Raw genomic sequence first — 17,224 nt, 5'->3', positions numbered from 1 at the left:
CCCAACCACCCATTTCAACACATGCTCATACACACACACACACACACACACACACACACACACACACACACACACACACACACACACACACACACACACCCGTGCACACACAAAAAGTCATGCTTCTATCACTTCAGACGACATTACATTGCCTTACTTGATTTCCTGGAGACTTAGCTGCCCCATAACCCTAACCATTACTTGCCTCACCCTAGCTCTTACCTAACACACACACACACACACACACACACACACACACACACACACACACACACACACACACAAACAAACAACCACCCCATACACACACACAGTATAACCTCCTCCCACAAAAAAAAGAATATTTTCACATTGCTTCCATGTGCATCCAGCCTCTCTCTCTCTCTCTCTTTCTCTCTCTCTCTCTCTCTCTCTCTCTCTCTCTCTCTCACACACACACACACACACACACACACACACACACACACACACACAGAGTGACTGCTGGTGGGCAGCAGTAATAAAGTCTCAAGGTTCGATCGACCACATGGCTACACCGTGATGAATTACCCAGGAAAGAGCACACGTACAGCACACACACACACACACACACACACACACACACACACACACACACACACACACACACACACACACACACACATCCACTCGCACTCGCACACACACACACACACACACACACACACACACACACACACACACACACAGAGAAACAGATACACAGAGAAACAGATACAAACATGTAATGGGAACCTTGTTCTAAATTGAGAGCGTCAGCAGTTTTCATTGGTTTCCTGTTGTGATTTGAAATGTAATCTGAGATTCTCAGTGATTGAACTATTTTACTCTCTTCTGAACATTTCAGTTCTTCAGTTCTCGCGCTCTCTGACAACACGGTGTTGATCTTATAAGACAGAAAAGCTCTGGAAGTTGCCTGATGTTTGGCACGGATTTGTCTCTCTCTATCATCTGGTGGTTGGATCCGATACCCGATCGATGCATCCAGCTACTCTGGTTGTCTTTCCAGCAGCTTGGTGATTCTCATTGTAGTTCTGGAAATATTTTGCATGACATCATGTTAGTTATAATAAGCCTGACTGCTTATCCATGGCAAGAAGAAAGACACATTACCAAGTAAAACAGGCCTGGAAAAGTCCAGTGCCAGTATTGTTTTTAAATGAAGTGCTTTACTTTGGACTGGGGTCATTTGGTTCTTTAAGTATTTATGGACCCATTTAGTACAATTAATAAGCTCATTTGTTTTATTTCTCCTGACAAGCAGAGCCACAACAGAAGATGTATTGGTTAAAGCTCAGATAAAGCAAGATCCTTCATTGTTTCCCTTTGAATCTGCCATTTTTAGAGTGAATATTAACTCATCTGTGCATACAGTATCACTGTTAAAATGTCTCATTAGGTGTTTTGGCTTAATGAATTAATATGCACTGTATGCAGTGGAGAGTAGTGCAGCTAGTTCAGGAGCAACCACTTCCTTTCCCACTCTCCCAGCATGCTTCATGGGAACTGACTCAATATGCAGGTCTGACCAATTAAATTACTCGGATCAAATTATCCACTGTATAAATAAATCTAAAGCTTTACTTCCCCTTTACTTTGCAGAGAAATCCAGTGAGGAAAAGGTGGAAGCATTATATATTCTGTGCTAACAAGGTGTGTGTCATGCTCCGTAAATCCCCCACAAATCATGCAGAGTGTGCGTTTGTGTTCGTGTGTGTGTTTTTGTATGAAAAGGTGAGTGTGCTCTGACTCAGCCTTTACCAGAAGGTGGAACTAACATCACTTATGATATCACACACTTTGGGTTGCTAACATCATTTCCTGGGCTGATTTTTCTGCAGCACTTACTGCCTGCCTGGTCACACAGTCGGTAAAAGCTTTTCAAAGAGCTAAATCTCCTCCGATGGGTTGACTTCGCTTCTACACCTAATTCCTGACTCCTGCAGCCTTTTGCACAATTTATGCTGTCGCTGTATTAAGGCTTAAAACAATACTTTTTCAACCCGCCCGGTGCCCTTAAACCACAATTCCATGATATCAGAGAAGAAAGCATTAAATGATGCTGCAGTGTTTGGCTCACTACAAGTCATTCAAATAGACATTTATCAACATTAATCCATTAATTGATGGGCCATTGGCAGAAAAAGAACTGGGAACTATTTTGATCCTTTTAGTCATTTTCCAAACAAAAAAGCCAAACATTAATGGGTGTTGTCTCTAAAAAAATGAGTCATTTTAGATTTTTAAATAGGTTGGCATATATCACCTTGGGCTCAAGAAGATTGTGACACCCATTGTTCACAATTTTCTGATGTTGCATAAACCAAAAGTTAATCAATTAATCATAAAAATAATTGTCAGATGAATTGGTTCTGAAAACAATCATTCGTCACAGCTCTTGCTGGTCATGGTCATAAACCTTGAGCTGTGGAAACAGCCAATAAAACTCCATGAAACAGATGATATGGAGCTGACTTTGACCAAACTACACCAACTAATATTCAATTAGGATATTAGTTTGTTGTAACAGTTCCTAAAGATGCTGTAACCACTAAATGTTGACATTCTGTAATCCTTCATCTTCCCCCTTCTCAAACCAAAAGTGATCATCAGTCACATGACCCTCATGACGTTGATCTTGTTTCCTTATTTGACTTGTTTGACACTCAGTGGTGTCTGAGACAGAAACACTGTGACGTACAGCGAGCTGTAAACAAGTGAAAGCAATAATGAATCCACAGACTTCACCAGCGTTCAAGGTGTGAAGTTTTCTGTGTGATGTATTGAACACGTTCCCACAGCGATGACACACATCACACGCGATTGCTAACACATGTGCAGGAGCCGGGGTGTCGCCACGGCCGTGATGACATCACGTCACGGCCACATCATCGCAACATGACCAGCGCCCATGCTTTGATGATGTCACTGCAAAGGCAGCCAGTCCTGGATCAGCTCCACTGGGGATGGGGAGCCAATAACAGCAGCTGGTTAAAGGGTCATGACCCCTGCCCACCCGGATAGGCAAGCTGAATCAGGCTGAAACGGTAAGCTCGCACACACTCGCACACACATATGCGCTTTGAAACGTCGCGCTGCATGTACAGATCATGAGGACGGGGTTCTGTATCAAAGCCGCGCTCATCGTTTGGTGCTAATTGTTTACATCTGCTGATCCTTTAAACGCTCTGCTTGATCTCCAGCTGATAAACAAATAATCTGATATGACTCTCTGATCTGGTGAAGATTCAAACACTCACCCTGCAACCGGGGTTAAGCAGCCTACACACACAGAGTTCATGAAGAGGTAAAAACACAACCCACAGGAGATTTGAAAACACATATTCTGCTTGGAAATATAAAAATAACACACACGACACAAACAAACGAAACGTAAATGCAAAATTATTTTGTTCTTCGTGTTCGGAATTGATGTGTTTGCATCTCTGCATGCTTGTTCTTTGATAGCAGAGCACCTCAGTGTAGCTTAACTGGGAAGTTGGAGGTTTGATCTCTGTAAGAGCTACAGGATCTGGCTTTTTGAAGCGAGAGGCACAGCATTGCTCATTCTCGCTTCACTGTCCAGTTAAGGCATCAGATAAAAGAGCAAGACGTGAATGTAGACTGTTCCTGTACCTTTGGCAGCCTCTCGGGGTCTCCTGGATGCCGGGGGATGACCTTCTGAAGCCTCTGGAAACCGTAGTCGATGGTCGGCTCATTCAGTGCTGCAGAAGACAGAAACAGAAAAAGGTGGAATTATTAAAAAGGAGGATGAAAACGGTTGTTTTACTGTTTACATCTATGGGAGGTTTCCCATGTGGTTCAGACAGAAGCTGCTTGAAGATCTCATGAAACAGGCACTTTAAACCGAAATGTCTGGAAAACTTCAGTGGTGACCTCATGCTGCATTTGTGGGTGTAACTGAAAAGTCCATAAAGTCATTGCAAGGTCTCGCCTTTCTGTCATAAATCCATAACTCTGTAATTCCATAAGTGTTAGCCCATTATCTTACACTTAACAATTTATTTCACGGCTCATTTGAGTAAGTAGATTATAGCATTACCGCTAATCAAATAAAGGTGCAAAGAAGTAAAACTGCAATAAAGTGATAAAGGAGTAGTATTTAATGTGCTGCATATGTGTTGTGATGCCTTTGTGTTTTCATCATAAGCAATGAATAGCAACAACCAAACAACAAGGCCTCATTTCTGACCTGTAATTACTGATTTTTCTTTACCACTAGGGGCAGCAGACACAAGCTGTAAACACCTTTTAAAGTTCATATGATAAAGTTGTCATGCATGGAGCAACATTAGCATTCGTGCTTTTATGTCCACCGTATAAATGTAAGATCAATATTCACTCTCTTTTAGCTCTGTTTTGGTCTCCACCAACTCCTGAAGGAAATATCAGGCTCTTTAGCTGCAAAATGCTTCTTTTTGTTCATCCACTAGTTGCCAAATTTGTCTTTCTGCCGAGGGCTGTAAAACCAAAATGATGAGCAGAAAGACGCTCTAAAGCCGGAGCTGAGAGGAACTGCAGACTTGACTGATACTCCTCTTTGGGTTTGTCACTACGAGGGACCCCTTTAACATATAAGTGTAAGGAATATAAAGAATTTTCCATCGTCCCAGCTGCTTCCTGTCACAAGGATGTTGCGGCTTGTTCGGCACTCCCTCGTTTTTACTTCAGCGAGGGAGAAACATACACAATAAGATTTTCCATCAGCCTTTCTGTTTCCACCATCTGCTGTTTCTAGAAACTTCTGCTTTGTTTTTGCTCCCGTGACCTCCTTTATGGTGTAAAGCAATCCTGATGATTTCCAGCAAAATCCCAGTGGTGTCGTATATTGTAAAATGTAGTGAAAGCGGAGACTGACCCGTGAACTTTGATGAGAAAATGGAGAGCTGACTCGCATTTTTAAGAAAATTCAAAATTTCACAAGCAACGATATTTCATCTTTTATGCAAAATAACACAAAGGCCAATTTTTGTGATGACATTCTAGCAACCAAAGATACTGAGAGCTTGCATCACTTTATGAAGTCCAGCTGGTTTAGTCCTCAACTATCTTATTTTAAAGCTTCAGTTCAAAAAGTCCATGACAGTAGAATATGGGTGGAAAAATGTTACTCGCTGCACCTTTAATGCTGTTGGTGATAAACAGACTGGGACTCACAACATCTGTGCCAGTCAGTGGGGGCGGGGGGTGGGGAGGGGTGCGTGGTGGGGAGAGAGGATGACAACCCATTTAGTGACATTTTGTTCCCGAGCACCACGCTGGTATCAAGTAGGTTTTTTTGTGACACTGGGTTGGAAAATAATGAACCTGCTCAGCATGATCTCTAAGAGCCGACAGAAGCCTGGAGGTTAGAGAGGCGGGCTTGTGACTGAAAGGTCGGCAGTTCAAAATCTGGCAGGGAAACTGTAGCTGCAGGAGAGCACTTCTCTCCGCAGCCACTGTGGAGATTCTCACTTCATTCTCTCCAGAGAAGCTGGACAGCAGTGGGAGGACTGGTTGTTCTGGGAGGCTGCTGGTGTGAAAATACCTGTTCTTTTAAATGTAAAGATACTTCATTTCACAAATGATCATTCTGAGCCCCCATCTCTTCACATTAATCCAGTTTTACCTCTGAAAGATGTAAATAAAGAAATATTTTGGGTGGAATGACCCTTTAAGCAGTTTCAGACTCAGACACTGTTGTTCCACTGTTCTGGGATCAGTGGTAGCAGCCCTGTGGCGGACTGCAAATGCTTTAATGCAACATGGAAAGACCTGGTGGAGGAACTAATGGTGTCAAAAGCATCTGCAGGTATAGTCTAAAAGATCCTAAAGAACGCTTAGCGTTCACTTTAATGTTGCAATTACCTCCTTCTGCAGCCTTCATCCAATCAACATATCAATCAAGTCGGGCTCTGAAAGCTGTGTCAGTCACAATGACAGTTTAAAGTATTATATGTGCATGAGTGCGTGTGCATGTGTGTTTATTCATTTGACGTCATTGCTGAACCTCCAATGCTAAAGAGAGAGTGTGTGCCTGTGTGTGTGTGTGTGTGTGTGTGTGTGTGTGTGTGTGTGTGTGTGTGTGTGTGTGTGTGTGTGATGTCCAAGTGTGCAGCTGGAGTGATATTTGGTACTTTCCACATCCAGCACAAATTACTTGCAGCTGAATATCTTACCGTATATGTTGTTTGCTAGTTTCTTTTAGTGCGTGTGTGTGTGTGTGTGTGTGTGTGTGTGTGTGTGTGTGTGTGTGTTTTATATGTATGTCTGTTTTATTATCACATTACACCCAAGTTTCTGGTTTCTGTTATGTCTTAAACCACTCAATTTGTTAGCAACCTAACTTCATAAATTTGAGCTGTAAAAATCCCAGATGTTAAACCGTCATGAGCGATTCTTCCCCCCTTCTGAGGAAACTTAAGCTTTTAAATTCTGGACAAATTATCATTTATGTCTGATAATTACATCGACATGATTAGTCCGGAGGAAGCTGGCCAAGGAGAGCAGAAAGGCAAGCGAAGCAAGCGGCAGAGGAAAAGGAATACAATTCAGGCGAGAGGAGAGAAGAGGTGAGGTGAAGGAAGGAGGAGAGGAGAAGAGAGCCTGTGTTAAACCATCCTAAAAAAAAAAAAAAAAAAAACTATACTCAGTTATGGTTGAGAAAAACAAAACTACAAAAACAGCTGCCTAACAGTCGGTGGGATATCAACTGTCAGAATTAACTGCCAGTGTCAGATCTACACTCTGTGCATCTCTGGAGACGTTTAAACAATGCCAGCTCTAATATAACACACACACACACACAGACACACACACACACACACACACACACACACACACACACACACACACACGCACACAGTGTACGTAACAGGATGACTTAAAGCGGTTTCAAAGCCGTCGGCCTAAAGTGTCTCCAACCGATTCTTTATTAATAGAACAGTATGTTCTTTAAATCATTGGATGGTTTGTTAATGTTTGTGTGTTTATGGGTTTGTGTATATCTCTGTGTGTATGCTAATGTACTGTGTGTGTGTGTGTGTGTGTGTGTGTGTGTGTGTGTGTGTGTCTGTGTGTCTGTGTGCTTTGAAACCCAAAGGTCAGGTTTCTCCAACGGTTTCTTTGGCGGTTTCTTTCTGCCGTTCAATTGATTACACATCAGCTGTGAAAGCCATCAGTAACACCAGCTGCAGTGCTTTCACCACAGAGACCCTGGTCACACTGACACCTACGAACACCAAATATACCTTGCAGGTGTGTTTCCCAGTGATTCCATTTTGAGATGTGGAGAAAACTGAAAACAGTATTGCAGGTGTGGTGAGAGGAGCTGAGGAGGAGGAGGAGGAGTTGTTATTGTGCAGCAAGCTGTGTAAAAGGATGGGTGGAAAATGTTCAATATCCCAAGAGGAAACAGTATAAACAGCACGATGATGTGTATAAAATAACTCCAAGCATGAACACACTGGACCTTTCTATTGGATAGGTGTAAACGCTGGGATGCTTAGCCTCCTGAAAGTTAAACTAGATTGACAGCGTTAGTACCCATGAGCCTCCAGCTGTTTGACTCCCAATGACAGGATCAACAACCTTGACATCCAGCCTATAGACGACAAAACAGGGTCCTGCTCCATGATCACTCTGAGTTAAGAGTGTTTGCTTGGAGCAAAACGTGGCTCAATGCATCTCGAAAGTGCGATAAAACCCACAGTCCTTGCTCTTTGCAAGCATGCATTATAGAGTTGTTCATAACAGACTTCAACAGTCTGAGTTAGACAAATCAAGAGACTGTCTCTCCAAAGTTATCGTCCTATTAGTGCAAAATTCCCTCTTTTCACTGACAGTGTGTCCTCATTGAGCTGCTGGGAGGGAATTTTGGCCAAAAAAGTCTCTAACTACAGAAGACGCCTGCCTGATCTGTCAAACTCTGACTCCTCAAACGTCATATCATCTTCTGGTACTGCATTAGAAAGGGTCTGTCATGGCCGGTAGGGAGAGCAGTATTGTTTTCAGACCGACTGTCAGCGGTCCATGGTGCTGAAGAGGATAATAAACGCACTTAAATGTAACGTGGCGTGCTGTATACTAAACATACACACGTCTCAGTGTTAGTTCAGTGTGTTATTTCTCATTTGAGCATCAGCTGTGATTTTATAAGAAACATCACTTAACAGAGAGCATCAGTAGTGGAGATGAAAGAGTGACTCAGAAACATAAAATAATAAACCTCATGGTTAAACTCAAGCAATAAATCTTGGTTATTGCAAAGTTATACATTTTTTTTCTTGTTTTTCTTTGCATTCAGCGCTCCCTTAAACCTTCAGCAGATGATTTGGTGACCCTGGGGTTTGAACCTGTTTAATCTCGACTCATTCGCCTCACCCCGGCTGCGCGTGAAGGCATCGCTGCGTGAATCCCTCCTGCTCTCCCTCACCTCCCCCTCCCGCCCCCGTATCCTTCCCCCTCTTTCTTAACTACACCTTCTGCCACTTTCATCCATCCATTCCTCCATCACTCCTCCTCCAGCCTCGCTCTTCCTCGCAGAGTCCAGAGCTGCCCGCGGATCAATACTCATAGAAGTTTCATGAGGACAGACCCTCCACTCCTGTTTCGCAATAAAATGTGAACAGAGGAGGGAGACAGAAGAAAAGAAGAGGGGGAAGTGGCGAAGAGAAAAAGGGGAGCTGCATGTCTTGAATTTCTTGTGTGCATATTATACCACGGTGATGTTTTTCTGGTTATCTTTTGGCAGTGTTTAAACAGGGCAAAGAGGGGAGAAAAAGGTGGGTGAAGGAGAATAAAGGGTGAAGCTGGGTGGGTGAAAGGACAGAGTAGTAGAGGAAGGAGAGGAGGAGGAGGAGAGGTGTGGTGAGATCGATCCTCTGGCCAGCCAGCAGTTCAATACCACTGAATTATTGCTTCATTCTTCCCTTATGAGATGAGATCTCTTTCTCTCTCCAGCTCCTCTCTTTCTGTGTGCTTGTGTATGTGTGTATGCACATGTGTGTATCTGCATGTGTGTATCAGTATACAGTATGTGGGATCCACTTATGACTGGATCAATACTTTACAATCTGGTTTTAAAAGTCCACCTTTCTGTCTCTCTCTCTTTGATATGTCTCTCTTCCTTTTTTCTTATGTCTCTCCCTCCCTTCCAATCTCTTTTATTCTCTCGTTCCAAAAAGAATTTCATAAAAAGAGAGAAAAGTCTGAAATTGTGACCCTTTTTTAGCTTTTGCTAAAAGTTTCTTCTCAACAGCTGAGCTATGGATTTCCTTATGCAGCTGCACTGACGGTAAATCAGCTCTATATATGTGTGTGTACGTAGGTGTGTTGTGTGTGCATGTGCTCACGTGTGTATGCAACGTGTGTGTGTACAAGCGTGTATTGACTGATACTATGTACCATTGTGTGTTTATGGGAGCGTGTGATGTCGAGAATGTTAATTTTTCCCACCAGGCCGATGAAGCAGCCATACGGCACTTTGTGTATGTGCGCGTGTATTCTGTGTGTGTGTGTGTGTGTGTGTGTGTGTGGTAGACCATCTGTTTACCAGACTCCTCAGCATCTTTCCCTCATATCTCTCTGATTTACAATTACTTTCAACTCCTGCCCCTGTTTGAAAGTGTGTGTGTGGTAAGTTGTGTAAGACATGACCCTACCCAAGTGTTGCGTTGTGTGTGTTTATGCTGCAAACTTGCGTGTCTGTGTGTGCGTGTGCGCTCATGACTGTGTTTAATTGCTCGGTCCTTACACCCACAGGCAACCACAGCAAAAGGACTGAAAAACCACACCGGCCAATCAGCTTTCACCGCCGTGACCTTTCAGCAGCGACTTCCAGAAAGAAGTCGACCTTGAGGCGGGGTCAGACAACCGCAGTGAGGGATCGCGTTTCCTGGGTCACATGTTGAAGCCATCAGCCAATCGCAAGGTCACGGGAGGTCATCTCCGGCCAATAGGAGAAGCAGTCAGACACCAGACGGACCAATTACCAGGCGGCTAGCCTCAGGGTCAGACCAAAGATGTTTTGACTGAGGAACATTGAGGGAGGCACACAGGCCTTGCAGCTTTGTCTGCACAAGGAAACGACTGAGCAGAAGCATTTAGATGACAACACAACTCACCAGAAAAAAGGAAAATCACTTGATGTCAATCAAACTTTGTCGAGACATCTGTTTTATTGCACCTAGTTGTTTCTCCGCTCTTGTGTAAATGTGCTTTCTCCCTGCACTTTGTACTGTGAAGTCCATTTCCTTCCATTTCACATTGCTGAATGAGTTCCTAAAGGTGGAGCTATTTTCTTTGTCTAGTCAGCCAAGCTGCTCCGTTGTCCCTCCTTTTTCCTTATTTTCCTCTTGTTGGATTTTACAGTGTTTTCTAATCTTATCCTCTATATGTGACTTATTGTTGTTTGCCTTTTTCATCCCGTTGAGGACATTTCAAGAAAATACAGTATGCTGCATGAGTTAAACTCGCCTTTACTCAGAACAAATGAGTGTATCTGAAGCTTGAAAGGCAAAACTCATCACTTTCTTGAAGCATTTTTCATTTTGAAATATTAAAGCTTTCACGAACTTGACAGCAACATTAAAACAGACGATTTATGCATGGTCAGTTTTTTCATCTCCATTGATCAGGTGTAAATCCTCATCTTTATCTTTGGTTAATTGGGTCATTAAATGTCTCGCGCCCCCAAGAATTTACACAGCAGCTGTTTTTCTTTGCTGTCTCTCTCTGTGAATGACGTCATCGTTATGGTGTGATGGAGCCATGTTGAGCGGATCAATACCAGACATCACATCACCTCCATCCATTTCCACATGTATGTGTGAACAAAATGAGCAAACACACACAAAGACACACACATGCCTTCTGCTGCTTTTCTCTCCGTTCCCTCCTCTAGGAAAACACTCATTCACAGTCAGCAATCCAGTCAGAAACCACACACTCTTTTTCCAACATTGTGTATGTTTGTGTGTGTGTTTAACGTGTGTGTGTGTGTGTTTGTAAACTGGGTGTTCTGGATGATTTCACTAATAGTTTCAGTATGGAGGGCCATAAAGAGCAGACTGTTTAATTGTAGCTAGTTTAACGAGCCTCTGATTATGGCAACATTGTAACGAGTGTGGGTCGTTAATGTTGACTAATCTACAGTCATTAGTTCAACACTGTCTGGCCTGAGAGTGAACTGCAACTCATAGACGCTATTCACACACACACATGCTGACACAGCCGCACACACACTCACAGGCAAAGGCCAACAAACGCACATCAGTGATAAACAAAAACTGAAACAGAGCCTCAGAAAGCAGAGGAAAAGTCACATAATCACGAGCGTGCACAGCTGACCAACCTGTGTATATGAACCTCCCTGGTGTGCCTTTGCAGAACTGTTTGGACTTGTAAGACAGAGTGACCTCAACGACCCCCGGGATGTGTCTGGGAGGCGTCTGCACCCGGATGGCGTGCGGCGTGATCAACTAGAGAAGGAAGGAAAAGGGGGGACTGAGAGTCAATAGACAAAAACACATCACCTGATTGGGACAAAGCGCTTTGTGCGTCAATGCAACTGGTGTTTGGTCAGCTACAAAATCACTGAAATGACTTTGAGTTTCTTTGCCAGCAGACATCTTGAGCCTTGATTTGGCGTAGCCGGGTTAGGTGCATTAAAACACATCTGCAGCAAACAGCCGAAGAATGATTTTTCCCCTGTAAATCTGACCCTGATCCAGTTTTGATATATTGCTGTATGTTGTTCTTTGGGCATGTTTTGGAAGAGATTTCTCACCGGAGCTCCACTCTAGAGTTTATTTTAGTTTGTAGGTTGGAGTTGTGTTGCATCTGCACTTGTTAAAGTGGAGAAAGGCTTGTCTAACTAAACTGCAATCACATCTGGATTTGATGCATTTTTTGCATCTGATTACACTCATTTCAGCTAAAGGAGATACATATCCATTGTAGAATACATTTGATTACATGCATATGATCATACAATTATTAAAATCCTGTAGGCAGACATTTTTAGAGGTGGTTTTCCAAAATAGTTTTTACTATTTGGTTCAGGTTATATGTGAGAAATCTGCAGGTAGGAGAGACAGCAGCAGACAAACAGAACTTGGCAAACATGCAATCACTTTCTACTGAAACATTTTTCAAACTGCGTTTTCCAGTTTTTTGGAATCAATAATCGGGTTGAGTGCAAATGAAACATTCGGTGGGCCAAAATCCATTAGAAGCCAGTCTGAGGAACGCCTGAGAGCTGAGTCAGTTTGTGCTGAACTGAACTGAACTGAGACTCTGTACACATGTTAGTGTGTGTAAGTGTGGCTCTCAACACTGTAAACAAACCCCTCAGCTCTTAACACACACACACCCATCCTTATATGCCAGCATGTACAAATGCACACACACAAACCCACACACTCGGTGTTGTTGTTGGAAGGGAGCCACGGTCGCTCGGCGCACACGGTGAGTGGAGTCAGAAGACAAATAAACATTCTGTAGAGGAGTTGCGCTGGGGAAAAGTACGATGGTGAGCTCTGCGTGTGTGTGAGTGTGTTTTTGTGAGCATTACGCCGATGGCTGTCGAGATCTGCTGATTTGGTCAGTATTCCAGAGAGAAGGAGACAGAGGGAGTGTGGGTGAGGACGGCAGAGAGGGCGGCGGTCGCTTGGTGGAGGGGACTCATTACAGAGGCAAACCTCATTTAGACAAACATGAACACACACACACAAACATTCACATGATCACACACAGTTAAGAGCCCCGACCATGAGGAAAAGTATGTTTTCATATTGAATTACTTCCAACGGTCCGAGGGCAAAAACACACCATTGAGGGACTGAAACAACACGGAGACAGGATGATGACTGTTGGCAAACTGACCTCGCTCCAAACCAGCATGGTACCGAAGATGACTTGGAGACCATCGAAGAAGTTGTCTCCTATGATGATGACTGTAGCGCCCCCCGTAGTCCACCCCTCGCTGGGACTGATGGCTTTAATGCAGGGAGCTGCTCCTGGAGGGAGGAGGAGAGGATTATAGGAGCCATGAGCGTTAAAAATGCAGTAAAATGAACATTTAAAGATTATCTGTATTTGAGATGCATCTGAACGAAACCGTTTTGGAATAAAACCTGAAGTATTGACGACAGCAAATGACTTTTGCTTCCTTTAAAGACCGATCAGCCACTAAAGGGGGAAGGAAATCTGGCCTGAAGCCTTTTCATCCCTGTTGCATCTGCACCTCATATATCTTCATGCTACACCCTCGGCTTCTGGCCGAGGTCCAGATCAGCACACCACACTTATACTGTGCTCTGAAAACTGAGTCCCTCACAGCTGCTCCCTGGGTGCAATAAGTTTTAGATTAAGTTTTGGGCTTCACACCAACATTTATTGAGTTTTTGAGGACTTTTTTATGTGTATTGACATCCAGAAAGGAACATTTCCACATTACAGAGCCAAGTTTAAAACATGAGGTTTACTATAACTTTATTTCTCTGGACCATGAGATGCAGTTGCACCTTGTAAATGAGCTTTAGTGTTTAGCTCTATTTATTTTCAAGCAAACATCAAAAATGGTCTGTGCAGGCTTTCTGAGATACCCAAGAAAACAAACTGACTTTTTTCAGAGACTTTTTTTGTTATTAATTAATAATGCAAAGTGATACTGAGCCCTGTTTTTGACAGAACCTGTACTGTTCTTTTTACCAGTGATATGACACGGATAAAAACACAGACAGACGGTTCAGTATGTATCATAATACTTCACTGAGAATGGATGGTCAGCTTTATGTCACTTCAGTATTGTGTGAGTGCTGTGTGTATAAGCTCAAATCCAATCCCATATCGCAACAATAAAAGCTCATATGTCAAAAACCAACTCACCTAAAAGTGTGTGTGTGTGTGTGTGTGTGTGTGTGTGTGTGAGTTAGAGATTATCATTATTCATCTGAATTACAACAGCATCTCTTAGCCTGGGTTTGTTTATGAAAGAGAAGCATAATGATATTAGATGTAGCAACACACACATACACATACAGAGCATCACACCATGGATTTTGTATGTGTGTGTGTGTGTGTTTGTGTGTGTGTGTGTGTGTGTGTGTGTGTGTGTGTGTGTGTGTGTGTGTGTGTGTGAATGTGTGTGTGTGTGTGTGTGGTGTGTGTGTGTGTGTGTGTGAATGTGTGTGTGTGTGTGGTGTGTGTGTGTGTGTGTGTAGTGGGTTGGATTAGCCAGATGGAGGGGCAGGAATCACCTGATAGGATTAAACCATCAACCATCTGGTGGCCATGCTGCTTACGCTCACACAGATTCACGCACAGACAGACAGATACACACTCTCTCCTCTCTCTCTCTCTCTCTCTCTCTCTCTCTCTCTCTCTCTCTCTCTCTCTCTCACACACACACACACACACACACATGTATGCACACACACACAGTCACACACACAGTCGTGTTTCCATCACTTTAGAGGACATTACACTGACATTGATTTCCTGGAGACCATAGCTCAAGTCTTCACCCTAAAATTTAGTGATTTAGAAGGTGAGGACTTTTGTTTTGTCCCCATAAGGTAGGTTAGTGTGAGATGTGAGAAATACACACACACACATACACACACTCTGTGTTACCGTGGTCTAGGTACGACGGCGTTCCTTCCACGGGGTCAAGCCTGCGGGCCCTTCGGCCATGTTTGGAGTTGTTGTGGACGAACATGTTGTCGGAGACTGACAGGACGTGTCCCTCCACGCTCACCGTAGTCGACACCACCACCTGGGCAGGAGCAGGGGGCGGGACGGGGTGTGTGGGGGGGCAGACAGCGAGGATGGAGGAGAGACAAGAGTGTTGAGATAAAGGAGGAGAGCGTTGGGTGAGACAGGAGGAAGAAGGGGAGGAAAAGGGGCAGAGGAGCAAAGTGGAAGAAAAAAATTAGGAATTACAAAGCTTTGGGTCTGGAGATTATTACAAAGAGGAATTAAAAGCATGAAACTGTGAAAAGCTCTTTAAATGTAACCCGTTATCACTGCTATTACCATCACACTCCACACACACGAAGCCACTGTGGCTGTACAGTGTATGTGTGTGTGTGTGTGTGTGTGTGTATGTGTGTGTGCCCGCGCACACGTGCACGGTGTCTATCCTCCTCTGTTCAATAGTTCCTGATGGGTCCGGCCCTTAATTATCTCCCAGGGAAACAGAGCTGTCTTCTCTGGTTCCACTACAATAGAGCTGCACAATTAGAGGCACAGATACTGTCACACACTCGCTACCGTATGACTCTCTCTCTCCCTGTCCTATCTCACACACACACACACACACACACAGACTTAACAAACATGCACATGAGCGCATATCAGCAGAAACACACACATATACATATCACACACACACGTGCCATGGCAATAAATCTATCAGTATCTTCTGGCCGTCCGGTATCTCCACTCAGACTCAAGTGGTGTCTTCCTGATTGTGTCGTGGCCGAGAAGATAAGGAAATAATAAAGACGGCACAGCCTTAAATCTTATTCACAACATCTTTCTTTCTTTCTTTCTTTCTTTCTTTCTTTCTTTCTTTCTTTCTTTCTTTCTTTCTTTCTTTCTTTCTTTCTTTCTTTCCCTGTAACACCCTCCTCTCTGTTTCCCCGCATTGTGTGTATATTTATGTTCTGACTCGTCAGGGTCAGGATCTCATGTTTCCTGTAAAGGCGCTGATTGCTTATTTACTTACACAGAAACACACACATCGGCATTCCTGTGTTTATGTGTTACAATAACTATAAAGTTGTGTATTATTACATGCTCTGTCCACAGAAGACACAGGCAAAGGGGAGAGAGAGACCGCTTGAGAGGGACATGCAAAGCCAAAATAAAAACTGTGGTGGTTTATACCTGGAACCTCCTCATGTCTCGTGGGTTTCCTGCATTTTTTAGACAGTTCTGGTTGCATTTGAGGAAAAACTTGAGGAAGAATCTGTGGAGACAGAAGAGGACAGGCAATACTTCAGGTTAACAGTTAAACATCAGACCAGAGATCGCTTTCCTTTAGGATACATGAACTCAAGCTCAGTCTCTACAGACAGAAGCCCAAATACAGATGGAGAAATTAATATTTCATACTGTTGGAAAGTCAAAATGAATTTCCTTGTGGATTTTTTCCTGTGAATATGTGGAACATGTTTTTTTGTTCTTAAATCCACACAGACGCTGCTTTGAAATGCCACATGAAGGTGTTGGATGAACATACAAGAAGGCAAATACAGCAGCACACTCGAGCAAAACTGGTGAATATATGCTGTGAGCCAGTTGAAGTTTGAGAAAATCTCGAGTTTGACCTTCACTTTTATACTGTTGTGAATCCAAACTTTCAAAGACTTGACCTTCATCCTCACTCACTTCTCAAGTTATCTCCATTTGAAGTTCTACTGCAGCTGTATTTAGAATATGGCTTAAAACCACGTGAAAGCATGAGAAGCACGGAGGTGCAGAGGTGTTTTCTTTATGCTAACCCCCATGTCAAATCAATAAAAAAGAGGAACTATGCTGACATTGGGTGTTTGAAACGGGACCATATGTCATGAATCTATATTACAGAATAAATCAAACACACAGATGGCCATCAACAGCTAACAAACACATCCAGGTTGTGTTTTGGTGTGAGCCAGCTGGCCGGCCTGGCAGAAGCAACAAGGCACACTCACACAATAACACAGACACACACACGTTCATTTTTGCATGCACGTTTGTGTTCCTTACATCTGTGTGTGCATGTGTGTGTGTTACAGCTCCATAAAAGCAGCACCCATGAACCACCTCATATTCAACACGATGTTTCCTCTACTGTACGTTGCACTCTGCATATAAACCCTTTTTCATGTCTTTCTCCATCTTTCCGCTGCATTATGTATTCGTACACAACACAGTTTTGCACTATAAGTTCCACGAAAACTGAAGTACTATTATATTTGCTTGCTTCCACCCTCTTTATCTAAACTGCACACAGCACTTAAATAACTTGAACTTTTTTCAAGCCTTCATCACCTCCGTTCCCTCATGGCTGAGCCCGGTGCTCCACTGTTCAGTAGATGACAGCCCTTGTACTGGACCACCAGAACAAAAGCAGAGGTGTGTGCTTGTGTGTGTGTGCGTGCGTGCAAACATGCGCTCCACATGTGAGTGTACGTGCGTGTGTGACGGTGCAGCA

The 17,224-nt window shown here is 43.4% G+C and overlaps 1 protein-coding gene across 3 annotated transcripts in view; it reads right to left on the bottom strand.

The window, feature by feature from the left end:
• Window positions 1-17,224, bottom strand: part of LOC139344748 (transcription factor COE1-A-like) — an 84,701-nt gene that overhangs the window by 10,539 nt on the left and 56,938 nt on the right. For all 3 annotated transcript variants that reach the window (XM_070983113.1, XM_070983115.1, XM_070983116.1), the window contains exons 7-11: window positions 15,913-15,994; window positions 14,656-14,797; window positions 12,904-13,037; window positions 11,372-11,498; window positions 3,655-3,743 (exon numbers count right to left, since the gene is read on the bottom strand). In XM_070983113.1, coding sequence (XP_070839214.1) covers window positions 3,655-3,743; window positions 11,372-11,498; window positions 12,904-13,037; window positions 14,656-14,797; window positions 15,913-15,994 — 574 coding nt within the window. The remainder of the gene's footprint in view (window positions 1-3,654; window positions 3,744-11,371; window positions 11,499-12,903; window positions 13,038-14,655; window positions 14,798-15,912; window positions 15,995-17,224) is intronic.

This window comes from Chaetodon trifascialis, chromosome 16, assembly GCF_039877785.1.
Source record: "Chaetodon trifascialis isolate fChaTrf1 chromosome 16, fChaTrf1.hap1, whole genome shotgun sequence".
Lineage (NCBI taxonomy): Eukaryota > Metazoa > Chordata > Actinopteri > Chaetodontiformes > Chaetodontidae > Chaetodon > Chaetodon trifascialis.
The sequence above is the reverse complement of the archived record's forward strand: the minus strand, read 5'-3'. Positions and strand labels throughout refer to the sequence as shown.